The 13,053-nt window shown below is 50.4% G+C and overlaps 4 protein-coding genes across 4 annotated transcripts; 1 reads left to right on the top strand and 3 right to left on the bottom strand.

Moving 5' to 3' along the window:
• Positions 1 to 5,791: 5,791 nt before the first annotated feature.
• On the top strand, positions 5,792 to 7,294 carry M430DRAFT_31484 (hypothetical protein; the record flags this gene model as incomplete). The annotated part of the gene is made up of 3 exons (XM_024866042.1): positions 5,792 to 5,839; positions 5,890 to 7,120; positions 7,173 to 7,294. The coding sequence occupies 3 exons, from the start codon at positions 5,792 to 5,794 to the stop codon at positions 7,292 to 7,294; spliced, it is 1,401 nt and encodes a 466-aa protein (XP_024717204.1).
• Positions 7,295 to 7,488: 194 nt separating this feature from the next.
• On the bottom strand, positions 7,489 to 9,831 carry M430DRAFT_54169 (hypothetical protein; the record flags this gene model as incomplete). Its single annotated transcript, XM_024868445.1, has 2 exons — positions 7,489 to 7,601; positions 7,701 to 9,831. The coding sequence occupies 2 exons, from the start codon at positions 9,829 to 9,831 to the stop codon at positions 7,489 to 7,491; spliced, it is 2,244 nt and encodes a 747-aa protein (XP_024717203.1).
• A 756-nt stretch (positions 9,832 to 10,587) lies between these two features.
• M430DRAFT_110291 (hypothetical protein) lies at positions 10,588 to 11,144 on the bottom strand (the record flags this gene model as incomplete). Its single annotated transcript, XM_024861347.1, has 2 exons — positions 10,588 to 10,815; positions 10,986 to 11,144. The coding sequence occupies 2 exons, from the start codon at positions 11,142 to 11,144 to the stop codon at positions 10,588 to 10,590; spliced, it is 387 nt and encodes a 128-aa protein (XP_024717202.1).
• Positions 11,145 to 11,478: 334 nt separating this feature from the next.
• On the bottom strand, positions 11,479 to 12,737 carry M430DRAFT_37539 (hypothetical protein). The gene has a single exon (XM_024867142.1). The coding sequence runs from the start codon at positions 12,457 to 12,459 to the stop codon at positions 11,533 to 11,535; it is 927 nt and encodes a 308-aa protein (XP_024717201.1). The 5' UTR covers positions 12,460 to 12,737; the 3' UTR covers positions 11,479 to 11,532.
• Positions 12,738 to 13,053: the final 316 nt, after the last annotated feature.

Genomic DNA, 13,053 nt, shown 5'->3' with positions numbered 1-13,053 from the left:
GAATCTATGCTAACACGAACAATTCAGATAACAGCCTCTGCGTTTTAAAGATACCCCGGCTGTAGTCTTCGCCATACTACTTTAGAACACGGGATAGGTGAGAAGGCAGACAGGCACAGCAAGACAATCTCAAGATCAACTTACAAGGGAGAACATACCAGTATTAGAATATGGCGTTAGACATGGTGTCAGAGTGGGAATCACTGTGAGAGTCACTGCCACCACCGTCGTATATACTTAGTACATAGAAGGCTTGTGTATTGGACGTCTAAGGAGAGAAGAGCTAGCTAGGTGGTGGGACTCGAGGTAATCTGCAACGCTTATGAGGGTCATCTGACACACCGCTTCGGGGATTCGAGCGCGGGATTGTCTTCTTTCTATTATACTTGGAAGAAAAGAAGGAGACATGGGTCCTTGAGCCGAACTTTACAATTTTATTCTCCTAATCGACTTTGAGGGATTTGCTACAGTGATAAGACAGGCTTGCTGATATCACATATGTTGTTCTTCCTAGAATACACATACATTTATAAAGCAGAAGGGGACGCAATCCAAGCGGCGGGACTCGAAGTCGGAATACTTCGAGATGTTAGATATCTTTAAGATTTCATAGCCTTGGCACTTTTGGTTGTGGTGATTTGCATGTTGAAGGCTCGCAGGCATCTATATGCCTCTGGTTTCGGCAGAACTCAGCCTCCATGTCTTCTGCTAAGCTTCAGCTCCTGGAGCCTGCAGCGAATGCGGGGAAGCAGTACTAAGCTGATAATAAAGTATCTGCCATTAGAATTACCCCATGCCGGATCCAAGTTGATGATCTGGATATGAGTAGATTCTCTTTGGGTATGGCTGTTTGATTTGCTGTGGTCGAAGAACTTGTAGATCAATAGAGGTGAACTTGATGAATTTTACAGGACTCTATTGCCCAGTGATGTTGACTGTTTACCACAGTACAGCACATTCTAGCTAACGCCATAGCTATGCACGCTACTTATAGATCAGAAAGTCGTATCACCATGAACCATTTGCGCCATCCTAGGCATATGATATAGTCATTGCCAAGATCAAAACCAAACCCATAGACCCCTATGCGCCGCCCCAGCCGGACAACGCTAATCATACAATAGAAAGCAAGCAAATTATGACAGGATATCTCCAATGGACTGTGTCTCAATGACGCTCTTCTGCTTCTCGTTCCTACTGACCCGATAGTAGTTATCGCAGAAATCTTGACACTTCATCTCTTTCAGGAATTCTTCATCGTGAGTAATAACGATGAGCTGGAAATTGGCCTGCGCTCTGCGCGTCTTGATTATCGTGTGGAGAGACTGGGCCAAAGATTTGATAGTGTCTCGGTCTAGATTTGTCGTAGGCTCGTCGAGAGCAATGAGCTTCAGATGATGTTAATAATTTGGTGGGACAATTAGGGGAAGGGCAACATACTCCACATTGTACGCCGAAGCATTCGGCAAGAGCTAGACGAATGATAATGCTGGCCAAGACCTTTTGCCCAGCACTGCAGCGTCCACGCATGTCCATCTCAGCATCCTGCTTGACCATGACTACGCGGTAGTTGTAGTTACGCGTGGTAGCGCTTGAGCTCTCGTTCTCCTTCTCAGATCGAATCATGATTGTATCAACATCAGTGCCTTGATAAGTGCTTTGCCATAGCTCTCCAGCAATTCTATTGATTTCCTCCATCTTCACGCTGTGAAACTGCATGATGGCGTTGTCCAAGGCCAGTTGATATTTTCCAAGATCTTCAATAGCTGCCTTGGTCGTCTCGACCTTGATATGAGCCTCTCGATATTTCTGAGCTGCGTGTTGATAGTCGGTCTCCCATTCTTGTAGGTTTTTGGTAAGCTCCTCATCTTTGGACTTGATTGATCCGAGAATTGGACCTCTTTCAGCAAGGAGCTTCTGGTAACGCTTATCGGCATTAACCGCATCACGACTTAGACGTTCATAATCATCGGTTGCATTGCGTTCGTTCAATTCCGCAATCTCCTTCTGTACTTTTTCTAAATCTTTGAGACAGTCCCGGAATCTTAGATTGTCCTCGATGCTTCTCTTTGTCCGCTCGCCATCATCGATTCGCTTTTTCAGATCATTATTCTTTTGCGTGATCTGTGAAAGTTCGCCCTCGATACGCACTTGATCTTGTTCAAGGGCTTTAATAGCCCGTTCACAGGCGGCAAGATTCTGGGGTCCGCCCTCATCGAGATACCTATTAATGCCCGCTTCGGCTAGGTTGAACTTGTTCACAGTGTCGGCGAGCCTATCCTTATCTACCTGGACCTCTTTTTCTTTTTCCCGGCCACGTTGTTTGGCGTCATCATGTTGAGCTTTTGCTTTTTCGAACCGGGGAATCAACGCCTCAAGATCAGCGTCCGCCCGTTTTATATCTTCGCGCAGCTGGCTAGTGTTCTCGCGGAGCCCCTCGAGCCGAGAAAGAAGATCTCTCTTCCTCTCCAACGCGTGCTCAGCTGAGGCGAGTTTGCTTGATATGCTGCTCATCTCAACTTGCAAGTTGTTCATCGTGCTTTTTGCATGCTCCTTGTCGGAAGACATCTTCTGGATCTTCGCTTTCAACGATCGAATCTGCGCGGAACAAGCTGTCTGCTGTTCGTCTATCTCTTCGATCGACAGAGAACTGCCTGACAACTTCTGCTGGGAGGAAAGTCTGGCAATATCGGCTTCATGCTTGGAAATCTCGCTGCGGTATCCCGTAATAGTTCTCACTGTGGTCGAAAGAGATTCAACCTCTTTCTTAGCCGACATCGCTTGATTGAACAGGCTATCATGTTGCTCGAGGACACGATTAAGCTCATCATCCCTTTGTTTGGCTTCCTGGAGCTCCTTCTCGAGTGCTGGAATCTCAGTTGCAGATAGGGTCTTGAAGGTTTCATATTGAGGTCGGGCGGCCACAGCCTTCTTGAGATCCGCGTCAAGCCTCTTCAAATCGTCTTCAAGAGCTGCCCTAGCATCCTTGGCAAGTTGTTTGTTTATCTTCTCAAGCGCTAAAGACCGCTCTTTCTTGTCTGCAAACTTCCTATCGCAAAGTCTGCACTTGTTTTGGGAGTTTACATCATTGAGGCATCGAGTGTAGTAGTCAGTAACATATGCGAAGCCATCGATATCCTTCTGGACGCTATTTCGCTCCTGTTCGAGAAGATCCAATTCCTCTAGATAGTCGTCAACACTGGTGAGGGGTGCGCCTTCTTCTGTAGTAAGAGAGTTTAGGACAGTAGTTTGGCAATCCTTCATGTCTTCCTTCTTCTTTTTCAGCATCTCGCGGATAGTCTTGAGCTTGAATTGAACTTCACCAAGCTCATGGCTTGTACCTTCCTGCTGCTTTTGGGCATCTGCAACAGAACGGGATCTCTGGTCCAAAACAGCTTGGAACTCACGTTCTAAGCTGTCGACTTCCCACCCGGCACCAATAACGGAGCTAAGTTGATCACCATGAGTGGATATCATGGTATCCAACCCTTGTTGAGCTCCCTTGACTAATTTCTTAAGGTGTTCAAAATGCGCCCGATCCGTGGCAAGTTTGTTGCTCTGTACAAGTTCCGCCGTCAGTCTCTCTGACTCACTTTCAAAGTCCCGGAGCTTGCTGTTCTCAATATTTAGGTTCCTGTCCCATTCTGCAGCCTCATACTCCTCGGTGGCTCTTTGAAATCGATCTTGGACATCCCTGAGGGACGCCTCCAAAGCTGCCTTGGCACCTTCATCCACGCTGATGGAATCCAGATCACGTTGTATAGGGGTTGACTTCCTCTCATTGTCGGCGATCGTTTGTCTTGCATTCAACCTATCTTGTGTTCGAGCACTTCGACTGTTGTCCAGCTCCGTGAGGACGGCTTGAGTCTTCTTAAGCTCTTCATCAGTGGCTCTTTTAATGCGTTCCAACTCGCGATCCTTATCCTGAGATAATTTTCGCACTCTGGAAACGAACTCCCCGATCTGATCCTCATCAAGATCACCATCGTAACCCCGCATCCCGTGCCGCCTTGCTGCTTCTCTGACTAGCTGCGCCCGATCCTGGAGCTGTCTTTCGTAGTTCTTCTTCTGAGCTTGATGTTGACCCTGTTCCGCAAGCTTCTCAGCCATTGCTCGACGTGAATCTGAAAGGGTCTGCTGGAGCTCTTGATAGCTTAGTTGATACTCCTGCCCCTGGTCCCTGTATTGAGCCATGCGCTGTTCGTATTGCTCCAAAGTTGAGCGAAGCCATTCATCCGACTCCTGAAGCTCTTCCAGTGTGTTCCTCAATGAATCAACCTGTTTCTGGAGGAAAGATTCCTGGTCCTTCTTGGTCTTCAATTCGTTAACAATGTTCAGCGCATCATTTGCTAGCATGTGCTTCTCTTTTCCCGCTTCCAGAGCAATTTTCATCTCTTCGTCGATAGCCTCGGCTTGCTGCCGAAGCTCATCAATTTGGCTTAGAAGCATTCGGGAGTGTTTCTCCACTTTCTGACCTTTGTCTTTGTTGGCTTTGTCTTGCTCCTCGTGCACCTTGAGTACTGCCAACTCGGTGGCTTGGGCCTTTCTCAATTTCTTGAGGTTATCAATTGCTTTTGTGTATTTTAAAGCCTCAAAAATCTCATCAAACTTCTTCTTAAGTGCGGCTGGTTCACTCATGGGCCACAATGAGTCTTCCTGATGACAAAATATAACATTTTCTAGGACCGCTGAGGACACTCCAAGATATTGTGGTACGATTGTATCGAGCTCTCCAACTCGTTGGGATATCACAGTTCGTTCGCCATCCTTGACCATTAAGAGAGAACCGTCGAGGGATTTCATGGATCTGGCGTTTTTCTTGACTGTGAGTTGTAGGCTTCTCGAGACGGCGAACTTTGCTCCAGAACCGGTTTTAAATCCAAGTTTCACTTGTGCCATCACCTCCTTTTCTCCGCAGAGCTATTTAAGGGTCAGATTATACCTCTTGAGTCTGGATCTGTGTTGCTGGATTATTTACCTTTGGATCATGTACAAACGCCCCGCCTTTGTAGCTGCCCGGGGGGAGCTGTCCCGTAGTGGCATATTTAAGACATTCGATAATAGTCTAAAAATCTCAGAATGTTTCGCATATGAACGTGGGAGGTGGAAGCGTACGGTTTTGCCTGAACCATTGCATCCGACGATAAGGGTCAAGGGAGTGCTGAATTTTATGGCCTCTCTGTATTGGTTATCGAAGGAGCGGATCCTATGACGATTGTTAGTTATTCCCGGATTCCAAGTACTAGAAGCTTGTGCTTACCCCAAGATAGAGAGTTGCTCTATCGAACCTGCGGGGGCAATGTTAGGAGACGGACAAGAAAGGCGTGGTGAAACATACTCCTAGAAAGACCAGTAAGTTAAATATGAAGCTTCTTAAGAAGGCGGAATATACTTACATCTTAACTGACTGATCAAATCTGCACTAGCTCATTCCTTTGCGACGTGGTGAGAATGAGGGCGTCGATAGTGACGGTGGTGTGTACTGCGAAAGATGTTGAAGTAAGGTACGCGTGAACGCGGTACGACTAGGTAGCGTGATCACGTGCAGATATGAATGTATAAAGTGGAACTTCAATCGCCTCGAGCTTGATCCCCGCAACGCGCGAAGCGTGCCACAGATGTCAAGCTACGGACCGAGTTTAGCAGATGCCAGGTCCTACAATGAGCATATTGTAGATGAAACTCCAAAATAAAGGCATTGTGGCCTTGGTCTTCGAATGTGGTTTGCTTGCAGGGAGAGCTTGCTAGAGCGTCCCGGGGATCTTCCCCACGAGATAAGAATATGGACAATATGGATCGATCCTCAATGTACGGCATCGGTGGCCTGTCTGCCTTGCAGGTATGCTTCCTCTCCTGGCATAGAACAACCATGTTCTGATAGCAATAAAGCCAGGTTCCAACACCCTTGACGCTTCCATGACCGGAATGTTGCAAGACGGAATGCTCACAGATTTCGATGGCATGCCTGTGACCCTCAATGCCAACAGTCTCGATGACGGCACTGGGAAGTCATATATGCCTCTGGATACCACCATGTCACATAACGAGGCCGAGAAAACCGATGGTGGACGGGCAATCGGGTCTGGGGCTGTGGACCGACCTGTGAACACTGCTGGAGCGGGACCATTACCTAGCGATTTCGGTGCACAGTCAACACTTTCTAGTAGCAGTACGCTTACGGAATTTATGAAGAGGAAGAATTGGTCGCAGCGCATCATCGAAGAGCTGCAAGACTTCTTGCATGTTCTTACTCCGGACGGGCGAATAGTCTACCTTTCACCGAGTGGCGAACATCTGACTGGATATCCACAAGACGAACTCTTAGGGAAGTTTATCATCGATTTCATACATCCAGATGATAGTGGAATATTTATGCGGGAGTTCAACGAGTCCATAGCGAGTGGGAATCCTCTGCAGTTTTTCTATCGTTTCCGGAAGAAGGATGGCACATACACGATCTTCGAGTCTCACGGGCATCCCCACCTTACGTCTGAAGCTGCTGCGTTTAGGCCAAGCAACTCAGCAGGTTTCTGTCGGGGGTTCTTCATGATGGCTCGCCCCTATCCGACTAAGAATGCCGCATTGCTGGATTCGTTTTTGGAGCACAAGATCGAGAATGAGCGACTGACGAAGCGTATCAATGAGTTGAAGAGGGAAGAAGCAGAAGAAGCGGAGGAGGCCCAGAGGCTCTGGCAAAAGAAGCAAGAGGGCCGTTCAGATATCCCATCCGAGGAGATCGATACAGTTGGGGGAGCTTCAACTTCAAGAACAATAACGGGCCTTATGACAAACCCCTTAGCGATGCCCCCTCCTGCAAAGCCATCGAATGGGGCCCTGACTCGACAGAACCTGGAGGATGCTAATGCAGGCAGCAAGCCAGATTCTATCACTGATAAGATGGCTCGTTACGAAGGCGCCACACACATTGAAAGCATCGAGATGCTGACCGGCCTACGGTATCAAGATGGAGAGAGAAGTCTCGGCATCAGTACCGGCGGCCAGAGCCCAGCCCTAGTCCGAGGAGACGCCGGTATTGCAATCCCCGCGGACAAAGAATCGAGTGGTGGCGAGAAGAAGAAGAAAATCAAACTCCCCGATGAATACGTCTGTACTGATTGCGGTATGTTCCCTCCCTCGCTCAACTCTCTGCGTAAAGCTAACGTGAATACAAGGGACTTTGGATTCGCCCGAGTGGCGCAAGGGGCCAAGTGGGCCTAAGACACTCTGTAACGCTTGCGGTCTTCGATGGGCCAAGAAAGAGAAGAAGAAAACGGTTCCGCCTCCTGTTTCTTAGGGGCCCGAGTCCTGGGAGCAACGGAAAACAAAACATATTGCACGGCGTCGAGAGGGTTCGGCCTCTTTTTCCTTTGTTGGATAGTTCGATCTTCCCCGGTGGATCTCGGTGTTCAAGAGAGAAGAGGCATCATGATACCAGGCTTCAGTTATTATCGGCGTAGGGTATCGAGGCAAGGTAGCGAGCGAGGGAAACTATACATAATGTTTACAATTTCTAGCTACGAAAAGGAAATGCAAATTAATCATCTCAGGCTGCATCATCCAACAATCATGCCCAAAATTGGCCGAGTACAGGAAGAGAGCTTCTAGCTTAAGGTACGTCAAAACGATCGAACAAATATATCGAACAACGCCGAGCTCCAGCAGAATAACACTCAGAAAAAAATAGGATCAACGAAGCTGACCGCCTATAAGCTGAGCAACCGATCCCAAAAAGGAGTTTGCTGGCAAAGATGGGATCGCAAAAACACCACCCAAATACTCTTCCGCCACGCGTCTAAATCCCTCTCCATAAGCCAAAGCCGCCGGGATACCCGCAACCGCAGCCGCCGCAGCCGCGGCCGCGAACAACACCACTCCCCTACCTACGCCAGGTTCTCTCTCGCCATACCTCCTCCTTTTCATCCTTGCCAGCGCCTCCAAGCTTGTCCTCCCCTTCAGCGCCTCCCTCCTGTTTTCCATCCCGTAATAGAAGACTGCGGCTGCTTTCCCGACGTCGAAGATTCGGAAACCGTCGCGGGATCCTAGGGGGATGTTGAGTCTTTCGTCCTGGGAGGAGCCAGGCTTGAAGCGGCGGATCGCGGGCCAGATGGCGATCTTCACGAGTGCGCGGTGGGTGCGTGATAGGGGCTGTGCCTGGGTGCGCAGATGCGAGTCGAGCGCCGCTTGGGCGCGTCTGTAGATGCGGCTTGTGGGACGGTGGCCGGCGGTCTGGAGACGGGCGAGGGTGGTGGTTAGGTGGGATGTTCGGTTTTGGAAGATGGAGAGGGCGACGGTGCGGGAGTGCAGGACGGCGGCTTTGCTGTGGGTGTAGAGGAGCGACTCGAGACTGTGTTGGTCGGCTGGGTCGTAGGGGGTGTTGGGGGTGAGGGCGGTGAAGTAGAAGATGGTGGGGGAGAGGCGGATGCAGATTGAGAGGTAGGCGGCGGTGGAGATTATGTTGTGGAGAGCCTGGTATTGGTCTGCCATCTGGGGGTTGGCGCGGCCGTCTGTTGGAGGCCTCCTGTAGAGGAAGTCGGAGAGAGGGTTGAAAAGGAGTGCCACTTGGGCCGTGAGCTGTGCTACTTCGGGGTGGAAGTATTTGGTTACTGGTCCCTTTCCGACAATGGTACGGACCATGTGAGAGCGGACGGCGTTACGGGAGAATCCTGGAGAGGGCGGGTTAGCAACTCCATTGCGTCTCTTGCGAGTCAAAGGATGCTGGATCCTACCTTCTCGAGTCAAAAGGGCTTTCTCCAAGCCAAGCAAGACTTCTTTCTCTTCTGCATCCGCACCCCAGAGGTCAGCGCCAAAGACCTTTACTTCCAGGATTCGCATGATGACTGCCACGATGAGCCATTTCCTCTGCACCGTATCCCGGAGCAAGTTATCCCAACCCCCAACCGCGGGGTCGGCTTCCGCCACCTGCTCGACGTACCGCAGGAACTCGGGAGACATGTCCGCGGCCCACGGCTGGTGGAACTCCCCTTCATCGAGGTCATGCCGAGCAAAGTAGTCCTGGGCAAACCTGTCTATCCGCCGAAACAGCTTGCGGAACTCCTCGACGAACCATGCATCGCTGCGATCGTCGGCAGGATGAGGAGGGAAACTCAACCGCAGAGGTTGGGGTCGCAGGGTTGTGAGCTCTTCCGGCACGTGCTGCGTGATGCCGGTTCTCAACTTCACTCTTTTCAATGGCCGCTGGTTTTCGGCCGTGATGCTCCTGATGTCGGGTTCATCTGAAGCCCTGCCCTCTTCTTCGCGCTGCCGTTTGTGGCCTTGAGATGCTGGCTGGCTTGAAGTTCCTGTCTGTCCAGGAATTGCCTGCTGTGCCTGTCTAGTTTGAGTCGGGGGTGGGGGCTCTTCTTCCTCTGAACGCCTATTGTCATCATCATCTTTTTTTCCGTGGTTATATCTCAGTTCCGCCGGATCACGGGTCGCATCGATAATGTGTTTGATATTGTCCGACAGTATACGAGGATGATCCGGCGTCCAGTCCGGCCTAATCTCTTTAGGGGGTTCACGCAATTTCTTCAGCGCTGCTCGCGCTCTCCGTTGTTTCTGTTGCAAAGGGTTAAACTTCACGACATCTTGATTTCCCGTCTGTGCATGCGAGAGTTGCCCAAGTTCTGCAGTTCCGGGCCATGGCGGCGGTTTACCCAGCTGTTGGGCTCCCCCTGCCTTCCCCTTTTCAGCGGTTCCTTGATTCGAAGGAGTGGTACCTGGAGATTTTTCGTGTTTTCCGGTTGGGCTCCAAATCTTCCCTCCAGCGGCTGTAGATGCAGTCCCCGGCGAGCTGCTCTGCGAATGAGGGATGTTAGTATTGTCATTGGCCATCGTTGCGGCTTTGGTATATTCCAGTGCTCGTCGGTGCTCTAGATAGATGCACTTTTATCTGGACTCCTCTCGTCTGTGGTCAGGGAATGGGATTGTTCATTATATGTCGAGCCGACAGCTGTACCTAGGCATAGTGCCTAAAGTACATACTGTATTAAATCTATACCGAAAGGGTCCCATCTCGAGTAGCTTGGTCTTCTCTCTTGTGCGAATATGGACGCATTGTGAGAAATCAATAAAGAAAGGAGGCGGGATAAACATTCCTCCCTTTTGCGAGGAATGACAATAAAGAAATCACAAGGGGATGCCCCCCCTCTAAACTATACCTTGCTGAATATAATGAGATGCTTTCAACCAGTCCACATGATGAATGCTTTCGAACAAAGCTAGACTCGCGTGATCCGGGCTGCTGGTTGCGGTCATAGGGTACATACCGTACTTCAATATCAATCAACCATCCGAAAACACTCACTCACACGGGGGAGAAGTATCGATTCCTAATCTTCTCTTTTTTTTCCCCACTCTTAGATAAAAAAAATTCAAGCACCGGAAAAGTGACCATAGCAGGATCTCACAAAACCCATGCCATCACTTCATGCTGTTCACTCACACACTCACTCACTCACTCAGTGCCCACACCAACAACGCCTTTCGCGGCTATAACTTAGCACGCTCCCCTTCATTCCTACAATCCCCCCCAAAAAGGGGCACACATTAGCAAGAAAAGCCCCGGGGCGTGAGGATCGCGTCTTCACCTTACAGATGCGCCGTGCACTCGATCTCGACGTCGGTGCCGAGCGGGAGCTGGTGCACCGCGACGCAGGTGCGGCACGGCTTGGGCTCCTTGTGGAAGACCTTGTCGTAGACGGTGTTGATGGTCGCGAAGTCGGCGATGTCGGTCAGGAAGATGTTGACCTTGACGACGTTGTCGATGCTGCTCCCCGAGGCTTCGAGGACGGCGCTTAGGTTGGCGAGGGATTGGGCCTTGAGGGGGATGGGTAAGTCAGCTGATTGATTCTTCGGTTTTTTTTTTTTCCTTTCTTTTTTTTTTTTGGTTTTGCCATTCTGGGGGATTTTCTCTTTTTTCTTTGAAGATGGGGGGGGCGAAGGGAAATTTGGGGACTCGAAGAGCGAGGGGAGGTGGGTGAACTTACACATCGATCCGCAACGCTGCCTTCAACTAACTTCCCAGTCTTGGGATCCGTCCCGATAGAGCCTGAGCAGTACACCATGCCATTACACTTAATTGCCTGGGAGAAGAAAGGCAAAGGCGCCGGGGCCTTGTCGGTGAAGACAGATTCTTTCTGAGGCATGATGACGATGGGAGAAGGGGGGGTGATGGCAAGTTCTTTGAGTTATCGAGCTCGTGGATGGGTTCTACTATCCTCTTCTTCTTATTGATGGAGGGAGGTTTGAGAAGTCGACTCTCTTATCGTAAATGTTAATTCTTGGGATCTTAAATAGGTAAATTAGCGGTGGGACTTGGAAAGTGGGATGGTTACAGGTGGCACCTCGAATTGAGGAGATGCATGCTCTAAGGCTGGCTAAGGCACGTTTGATTCTGTAGGACATCACGAGTATATATATAGGTTAGAATTAGAATGCAGTTCCTGTTGGTAACACGCTGTCGAATTACCACGTCCCGGTAGCCCACATTTGCTGCATTATCAAACCTAGCTATATGTCATTCACATACAATTGTCAGAGTTTCGCTTTCAAGTCCTCCACTGTGACAGGTGGGGCCGTGTCAATAGGATCCCACCAAGGCCAAACAGCTGGGGCATTATCCGCCATGTTGCCCTTGAAAGCAGCCTGTCTCTTCTGCAGGAACGAATCCACGCCCTCCTGCTGATCCTTCCCATTGAACAAATCCAACAGGATCTTCGAATCCAGAAGATGCGTCTTCTCGGCCGAGCCCGGATTCCTCCACATCATGTCCTTCATCAGCGCAGTGCTGACGGTACTGGTATTCTTCGCGATGTCGTCCGCCAGCTCCAACGCTCTGGGCAACACCTTTTCAGGCGGGAGGACCTCCGAGAATAAATCTCGCAGTAAGGGATCTGTGGAGGGGTACACGGCGCCCGTGGTGACGAGATGCATCGCTCTACTCAAGCCAATCAATCGCGGTAAGAAATAGCTCGACGCAGCCTCCATGACGATGCCTCGCCTCGCAAACACAAACCCGATCTTGGCCTTCTCGCTCACGATCCTAATGTTCATCGGCAGCGTCATGGTGATACCCACGCCCACCGCGCTCCCATTGATCGCCGCAATGACCGGCTTGGTGCACCGGTGGATCGCGAGGGTCACACGCCCCCCAGTGTCGCGGTGTGTGCGAGGCGTATCGCGCGTCGCGAACCCAGCACCGCCGTCAAGGTCTGCGCCGGCGCAGAACATCTTGCCGTCGCCGGTCACGACGATGGCTTTCACGCGCGGGTCGTGCGAGAGCAGGTCGAATGCCGTCTCGAGATCCGTGGCCATGATCCCTGTGAAGGCATTGTTCTTGCCGGGTCGGTGCAGGGTGATCAGGATGACGGGTGTGGGTGTGGGGGAACTCTCTGGGATGTGAGAGAGGCGGATATGCTGGAAGGGGAGCGCTGCGTAGGATTCGGGAAAAGAAGAAGGCATTTTGTCGCAGTTGAAAGCGTTACTTGACTTGAGTTCCTTGCTCTAGCTGGGACTTTGAAGCAGGACGTGGTCTGGCCTGCCAATAAACAGAGCTTAACTGTCCTCCAAATTGTTTGCAAATAGGTAGAGTAACGAGAGCTATTGTTGTCATGCAGCAGCTTGCTACATGTTGTTGGAAAAGAGCGGTGCAACTTCTTGTTTGCTGTGGCTATTGGGAGGGACGTTTTGACGTATCGCGGGGGGCCTCGGGTAGTAAATAATAGTTGAAGCCGCGGAGTAGAATCCGGGGCAAACGAGTGTGGGGTTGGAACTTGCCTCGGATCCCTGCGGCAGCCTCCTTACCTTAGCTACCCAAGGGGGCCTCACACGTATCGGTATCGTTTGATCGAGGCTGCTGCTTCACAATCAAGTGCCTACAGCTTCACGATATTTGATGGCAATTTTTAGTCTTGAAAAAGCTCTCTTATTCGCTTTGAAGGTACGATGAAGCCGGCAACATGGGCCCTCACATAGAAATCGCTCACACTGGTATCCATGCGCTCCTCCTATGCATTGTAATTAACCTGAACTCCATCCAACATCTCGTAACGCCAT

This window comes from Amorphotheca resinae, assembly GCF_003019875.1.
Source record: "Amorphotheca resinae ATCC 22711 unplaced genomic scaffold M430scaffold_13, whole genome shotgun sequence".
Lineage (NCBI taxonomy): Eukaryota > Fungi > Ascomycota > Leotiomycetes > Helotiales > Amorphothecaceae > Amorphotheca > Amorphotheca resinae.
This window is presented reverse-complemented; position numbering and strand designations above follow the sequence as displayed.